At 37.8% G+C, this 7,881-nt stretch overlaps 2 protein-coding genes across 2 annotated transcripts; both read left to right on the forward strand.

The window, feature by feature from the left end:
- The first annotated feature begins 46 nt into the window (after positions 1-46).
- Positions 47-4,042, forward strand: LOC107624166 (uncharacterized). Its single transcript, XM_016326639.3, has 7 exons — positions 47-737; positions 954-1,034; positions 1,389-1,463; positions 2,234-2,278; positions 2,362-2,451; positions 2,651-2,752; positions 3,547-4,042. The coding sequence occupies exons 1-7, from the start codon at positions 126-128 to the stop codon at positions 3,724-3,726; spliced, it is 1,185 nt and encodes a 394-aa protein (XP_016182125.1). The 5' UTR covers positions 47-125; the 3' UTR covers positions 3,727-4,042.
- A 529-nt stretch (positions 4,043-4,571) lies between these two features.
- LOC107621851 (uncharacterized) lies at positions 4,572-5,920 on the forward strand. Its single transcript, XM_016323836.3, has 3 exons — positions 4,572-5,179; positions 5,282-5,374; positions 5,533-5,920. The coding sequence occupies exons 1-3, from the start codon at positions 4,697-4,699 to the stop codon at positions 5,653-5,655; spliced, it is 699 nt and encodes a 232-aa protein (XP_016179322.1). The 5' UTR covers positions 4,572-4,696; the 3' UTR covers positions 5,656-5,920.
- Positions 5,921-7,881: the final 1,961 nt, after the last annotated feature.

Consider the following 7,881-nt stretch of genomic DNA (forward strand, 5'->3'; position numbering starts at 1 on the left):
AGCAAAGTACCAAGATCTTTGACCATTCACATCATTTATATTATATCTCAATGGGTAGAGATTAATGAAATATCATATTCCCTTCCTATCCTTTCATATTCTGCTTCGTAGCTTCATCACTCACCATGACTGAGCTTCTTCCCGCAAGCCCGCTTTCAATCTCACTCCCAGAATTTCATAGATTCCCCTTTCTCAGCAACAATCAATGCCTAACCCCAAATTCCCATGTACCCTTCTCTCAAGAATTCTCAAAAACCACTGCCACCCTTGTTGTAGTTGCTTCTTCAATGGGTCCAAGGGTCCATGGAAGAGGCTCAAGGGGCGGTGGTTATAGCTTCTACAACAATAAACAACTTGGATTTGATGAGAGAGAGGTGAAGAATTTGGGCTTGGATGGTGAAAAGGATATTGCCGATAGTGATAATCCATTTGATGGTGTTGGACTCAGGGAAATGGATGATCCTGTTGGGTTGGGTGCCAATGGTGAAGGAGAAGAAGAAGAAGAAGGAGGTTTTGAAGACGACGATGATTTGGTTAAGGTTCAGGTTCCGGGTGGTGCTGCAAATGATGATTTGAGAAAAGATGATGTTAAAGTTGAGAAATTTAGTGGTAAGGATGGGATTAGAAGGGGTAAAGAGGTAATTAGAAGGTCCAATTTGTTGGCTAAGCAGGTCGTTAGTATAAGGTCTGCTCTTAGCTTGGGGTTTATTACTCAGCTTTGGGTTGACACCACCTCTGTGAGTGACCATTTCTTAAGCTATAAATGTAAAGCATGCTTTTTTGAGGAATTTATTTATAATGTTTGTTTGTTTTCCTGGTTTGCTACCTGTTTCTTTGGGGTGGAAAGCATTAAGCATGTTTGAATATTGATTATTAGCTATGTTGAACTTAAACTATGTTAGTCTAAGCACACATTTATTGATGTATCTCCTTTTGGTGAATTTCATGTGCAGTGGATGGTTTTATTTGTGGAGGTGAGGCCAAACTTGCTTTCTGGGGATGCAGATAAGTTCCTTCTGGAGGACATTAGTCAGGTATAACAAATTTTGGAATAACACATTTTGAATGCTTTATGTTTATATATGCTTTGCTACAAGTGTTTTACACCATTTTTTAGTTTGTTTCACTTTTGGAGGAGTTCTGTTGCCTGCAATAATATGTAGAGAGGACCATTTGGGTCCGCTACCAGATAAATTATGTAGATGCTTCCAGATCAAGCTTTTTGGCCGAAATTTCCAACGCCCATATATTCCAATATGAATCTATACTATGGTTTTGCAACCTTGTCTTATGGTCTTACTTGAATGTGGTGTGCATTTTTAGCTTTGCAAGCTAGTGACCTCTTGTGTTTTTCATGCTGTTGAGTGTTCTGTTGGTTCTCTTTTCAGGTCGGCGATGTCGTCCTTGTCCCAGATGAACGCGTGATAGAGAACGGATTTAAAATGGTTGGATTGGAGACCCTGGTATGTTTTATAAAGTTTTATATGATTCTTTCTTGTGAATTATTTTCTCTTGAAAGATTTATTGTAGGGTTCATTGTTTGGCAGAACATGTTGGAGAAATCTTCTCTTTTGATATTTGTTAGTGGTACTCACTTTGTTGTGTTGCTTAGATGATAATAAAGGTTATTGTGAATTGTGTTCATGTAAGATGCTTTTGCTCTATCCTTGTTTGCTAGACGGTGATGATGCTGCAAATTATGTGAATGTGATATCTGATGTCTTTTGAAGTTGGTATCATTTATTTAAAGTAGAAATAATGAGAATTGATTATTCATAATTGACAAAGTGTAATGAGATAACAAAACATTATGTAGGATTGAAACTAAGTGGTATCTCATGTTGTAAATGCCTGAATGGTTGTGTTCAAGTTTTCAACTACTTGTTAGTAAGATGAAGATATCTTCTTATTTCTTCTTCAAGATCAAATACTTTTATATTATCTCCTTTGGTCTTCTGTATGATTTTGGTTCTGATTGGTTATTTTGGTCATTTGTGCCAAAATGAAAAGTGCTCTTCATCATGGTTTTCTAAATTTCTATGCAGAATCAATACCTGTTATACGATTTTTCCCATGCCTTAACCCTTTTCAATGAGTCATCATGGGAAGCAGTTCCATTTAATTTAATATATGATTTAGTGGTGCCACCACTATTTTACCACACTTCCAAAATTAAAACAAGGTAGGACTATTTTTAAGATGGTAATTGATTTATCATATTATTATTTGATAGGTTGGATACAAAGTTGTGACACCCTCCCAACGGAATATTGGAAAGGTGATTATACGTTTATTCTTCTATTTTTATTTCACATTTTTATTTATATCCAATTATTTGATAAGGGAACTCTAAACTCTTAGGTGCGTGGATACACATTCAGCCTCAATTCAGGTGCTGTTGAAGAACTTGAGCTTGATTCATTTGGACTATCAATTATCCCTTCAACTTTGGTAAGTCAGTGCCTCTTTGTAAGGTTAATAAAACCAAGTTCAGAATTCAAAATAGCATGCAAGTTTTGCCAATCCAATTGGAAATGGAAGTCTACATCCTATGTTAACAAATCCAAGTCACAATTCCTTCATTTTGATCATTTGTGACTCCTAAGGGGTTTAGTCTACAAATTATAATTCTTGATTGCCATACTTTTAGGTGAGTACTTACTCTTTGCTAGTCGAGGATGTACTGGAAGTAGTATCTGATGCTGTTGTGGTTCGCGAAGCTGCAGCGTCGCGTATACAAAGGCTTTCAAAGGTACCTTCATTTCAATAATGGAAGTTTGAGTGTACGAGTGTATCACATTACTATTTCACATTTTACATTTTCTTTTGCCCTTACGACTAACGGACTAAGTAGGATATTGATTTCGGCAACATTGCTTCCTTTTCTGATTAGAACTTCGTGATGTACTTCGCCTCTGTTTCTTAGCTCCTGAAAGTTTTGATTCCTGCTTATATATCAAGCCATGCTTGTTATTATTATGGCTTGTACATGGGAACTTGTGATTCTCATGCTTTATTTTGGTTTCTCCGTTTTATGGCTATTGTCCATAGATTTTTAAGCGAAGTCATCTAATTATATTATTTGGTTGGTAAAAGTCTAATTATATCATTTGGTTTGGGTAAAATACTGTCTTACTCCCTAACATTTGGGCTAGGTCTTGATTTCGTCCCTAACATTCGAAACATCTTATTTTTATTCTGAACGTCTTATTTTTCTTCCAAATACCTTTTCCTCCATTTGGTTTTATTGAATTCATTTTCTTTTGAAATAGTTGGTGCTCTTTTTCTACTCCGGGAACGATTTAAAATTTAGCAAGGAAACAGAACAACATTTTGACTTCCCAATAAAACATTGAAGAAAAATATCTTGTGTATTCATTTTTTCTCGTACACCAAGTCGATACAGGTCTCTCTATCGTTAAATGGATAAGTTGGATAGCATCACTCTATCGCTATGTAATCATTATTACTACTAAAAGAAATGTCATTAACTCATTTCTTTACTTTGTCTTGCTGATCATAAAACAACCTATTTGCTTGTCCCAGGGTTTCTTGGGCAACCAGAATGTAGGAGTTTCTATGGATAATCTTGAAGATTATGACTCTGAACCATCTGTGACATATGGCCAAGTTTCAAGGAGAAGGAAAAGTCTTGGAAGAAAGAAACCTAATCAAAGATATTGGGATAATGAAGATGATTGGGATCTTCCAATGGACTATCTTTGATTCACATGTTTTGTCTGCTAACTCTCATGTAGTAATTACTCCTTTTAATCGAAAATATAGTGAAGCTTTAATAAGCCTACCAAGGATGACACAAAAATACCATACCAAATTACCAATTGTCTTTTTTATTTTTCTTTATGGTGTAAAATAGGCTTGCATTTGTACAGTTATTTTCATAGATTTTTCTTTTCAGACATTTTGGTTTTCAATATTTTTTAGTTTAGCATTCTCTCCGGCTTTTATCGCCTTTTGCCACCTTGAAAAAGTGATTGGTATGTAATAAGAATTTAAATAATAAATTATTTATGTATTTAAATAATCTTTTAAATAATAAATTTGATAATTGATTACTTTTTGCATGTAATAATAAGTAATATTTTTCCACCACCAGTTTCAATATATTATTTGGGGATACAAATGCATGCTTTCTTTTTTGTTGGATTTTTAGTATTAGCATTAGCAATGCTACCAGAGGGGCACAGCTAAACAAGATGTGGTGACAAACTTGCTAGCATCATTATAAAACTTGCAAGAATGGTCAAACAAGGGTTTGCTTTGGAACAAGTCTGAAACTCTCAATATAGGAATTTAGCCAGTTGAACAAACAACAAATTAAATCTAGTTCAAGCCTAATCAAAATAGTATAAGAAATTATGAATCCTCTTTTTTCTTTTCAAGAAAGCAAGGGGAAAAAAATTGATCCGAGCATCCAATGTAGTACTCTTTTTTTTTTTTTAATAAAGCATAGAAAATAGTCAAAATACCGATAAGAAGTTTAGAAGAAACAAAAGCACTAGCCGTTAGCGCCTCCCTCCATTCAAATTCAAAGTAAAATACACTCTACTCTTCACTCAACTTTCCATCACCATCAACACCTTCCATCTTCTTCTTCTTCTTTATTCTCCATTCTACTTTCCATTTCTTCGCTGCAAAACATAACAATAAAAACCTATCATCCAAACACGCCACAATGCAAACGCAAACGCAAACTCACACTCCGATTTCCATACCTCCGAAACCTCGGCCGCGATCAGGCCGGACACCACTCCAGCCGAAGAACAACTCGCCCGCCGATCTCCGGCCGAAGCCCAAGCCCAAGCCCGAATCTGAACCACTCTGCGAGACCACACCCGTCCGCGACAAGGAGAACCGTACTGTCGCGATCACCGCCGCAGCGGAAGCAACTCTTCCTCCTCATACTGCGGCTGCGTTGGCTCCGGTGCAAGTGCAACTCCCCGAGGCGTCGTCGCTGGCGGAGGAGCTGAGCGCGATCAAGAAGAAGGTGGAGAGGATGAGGATCGATAAGGAGAAGACGGAGACAGCGCTGAAGGAGAAGGACGCGAAGCTCGACGCCATGATGAAGGAGCTCGAAGACAGAGGAGAGGTTCAGAAGAAGTTCGAGATCGAGGTTGATCGCTTGTTCCGCTTGAAGGAGCTCAAATATCGATGCATGGTAAAAAAAATAATAAAAAATCAGTTTCTCTCAGAATTTCTTAGATTCGATTCAATTCTGAAATCGTTTTTTTTTTTCTGTTTTGGATTTTGATCGGAACAGAGAGTTTCTCTGATGAGAACATTGAGAGAGAAGGAACATGGAAAGATCGTTAATGAAGGTGCTCCATCGTTGCAATCTCAATCTCAATCAGAGGTAAATCGCTATTTTATTTTATTTTATTCTACTTTCAATTTTAGGAATATTTAGGAATTACGTTTTGTTTTTAGTTTTCATTTTCTTCTATGAACGAATTGATGAGAAGAAACTGACGATTGACGAATGTCGGGAATGGTGCGTTGTTTCTTGTGTAGGAGAAGAGTAAGAATGAGGAAACGACGTCGTTTGAGTGCGAATCTGAATTGGAGGAGTGTGAAGTGCAGAGTCCCGGTTCGGCTTGTTCACAAACTGATACTAACACACAGCAAAAATCATAATCAATTAGGCAGAGTTTTGGAAATTTTACTGTTTCCTTCCCATACATAATAGCTCGTTATTGTTTATTTTTGTTTACATTGCAATGATGCAATCTGTGGTGTACTTTCAGATTTTAAGAAAGAAAATAGCTCATAGCTTGTATTGTCGCCAAGAAAGGGCAAAAGAGAATTAGCATTTTGTGTTTTGAGCTTATTGATATTTTTGGTGAAATTTTGATTTTACTTATGTCCGAAATGTAAGTTTAATACCTACAAATTTGTTCAAGATCACTCATTCACATTGTCCTGTCATATGTTTTTTTTTCTCATCAATAGCACTCATAAAATAGAAGAATATTTCTAAGAAAAGTTTTCACATATACCAGTCTGTTTTACTGGCACTTTGTTATGTCATGCTGCAGTACTGTTGAGATATATAGTTAAAAATATTGATGGTGTAGATTTATTGGAATTATTATGTGCTAGAATCATAGATGGATGGTGTAAGCTGTTCTGTAAACCCGTTGAAAGCTTGACTTGAATAGCAACAGTGGTATTGACATTGAGGGCGCTTATCGTGTGTTTTGTCAGTTTGTGGAGCTGCAACGTTGAACTCAGGTCATAAGTGGAGCCTTTGGAGTGAATGGTTTTTCTTTTTTTTTTTTTTTTGTCCTAATAGACATGGGACTTTGATTTGTTTTACAAGTAGTGGGATTGGTTGGGCTATGTCATATTTAAGTTTTGATGGTTCTTTCGGTAGTAATACGGATTTTTTATTTTAATAAATAAAATAAATATAATATTTATCAAAATAAATAATTTTATGAGTATTTACCGATTTAAATTTCTTTGCTATATCTCGTTTACATTATAAACGAGAAGACGTTGCACGTATCTCGTTTACAGTGTAAACGAGATATTTACACTGTAAACAAGATATGACATGTCCGCGCCTATATATAGAAGTTGTTTACAGTTTAGTTTCGGGACCCAGTTTGATTTTGTCAACCTCTTTCTCCCCTCTTTTAACCTTTTCTGACCATACCTTCGACTGAATCGGTGATGGCGCGCCAGGCGGGGAATGACGGAGACATCAACAGGCTGAACGAGACAACACATAATATCGGGGCGGCCGACTTCGAAATTAGTTTTGTTATGTTTGTTTAATTTAAGGATGTGACCATTGTTAGGGTAGTCATGAAGAACTGGAACGTAGTTATATGAATTAGGAGTTAGGTCTATAGGAGGAATTTAGAACTATATTCGCTTGTGCTAGGTTTGTATGACATAATTATTAATTTAGAACTCTGTTATTCTTGTGCTATGTTGTTAGTATTTATAACGCTGTAATTAGGATTTGCATATTATCGAATATGTAATGTAGAGACATGTGTAGGCTAGAAAGTTGAAATATTGTATTGTTAAGGCTAAATTATTTTTTTTTCGTTCTTCAGAGGCCTCACCTCCTACTGTCCCGGCGAGTGAGCCATACTTTACCTCCACCGGACGCCATCGTCCCGTATCTGGCTGAGGCCAGATTCGGCGACACGGTGCCCCTCAGGAATTTTACTTTTCACAATTTCCTGATTTCGGCATTGGTGGAGCGATGGCATCCAGAGACGCACACATTTCATCTCCCGTGGGATGAGATCACTATCACCCTGCAGGACGTGGCGTACCACCTAGGCCTACGTGCACACGGTAACTCCGTCAAGAGGTGCCTCTGTGACTTTGGTAGATGGTACCATATGGAGACATGGGCGTTGGTGGAGCAGCTGCTCGGCGCCAGGCCTCCCATTGTAGCACAGCAGGCGGCGCAGAGGAAGGAGTCCTTCACGCTGAAGCTTGTGTAGCTGCGGGATCATGTCTGCCAGATGCCCTCGACAGACAATCCTGAGACCCTCCGACAGTACGCCAGGTGTTATATCATGTTACTGATCGGAGGGTATCTGATGACCGACAAGTCCAACAATCTGGTGCTTGCCTTCATTGGCTACCGTTGCTCCGGGACTTTGAGGAGTGTAGGGCGTTTTCCTGGGGCTCGGCTGTGCTGGCCTGGACGTATCAGTCACTTTGTTCAGAGGCACAGCGATATCACTGGCTGCATTCCACTGTTGATGTCCTGGATCTATCAGAGATTTTCTCAGTGGTGTCCACCAGATAGAGGGGTCTACCAGTATCCTCTGGCTGCGAGGTGAGAAATGTTTATTTATGTATTTGAGTTAAATAATTTTGTCAATTCTTTTG

The sequence above is a fragment of the Arachis ipaensis genome, chromosome B10 (assembly GCF_059453495.1).
Source record: "Arachis ipaensis isolate K30076 ecotype BB chromosome B10, ASM5945349v1, whole genome shotgun sequence".
Classification (NCBI taxonomy): Eukaryota; Viridiplantae; Streptophyta; class Magnoliopsida; order Fabales; family Fabaceae; genus Arachis; species Arachis ipaensis.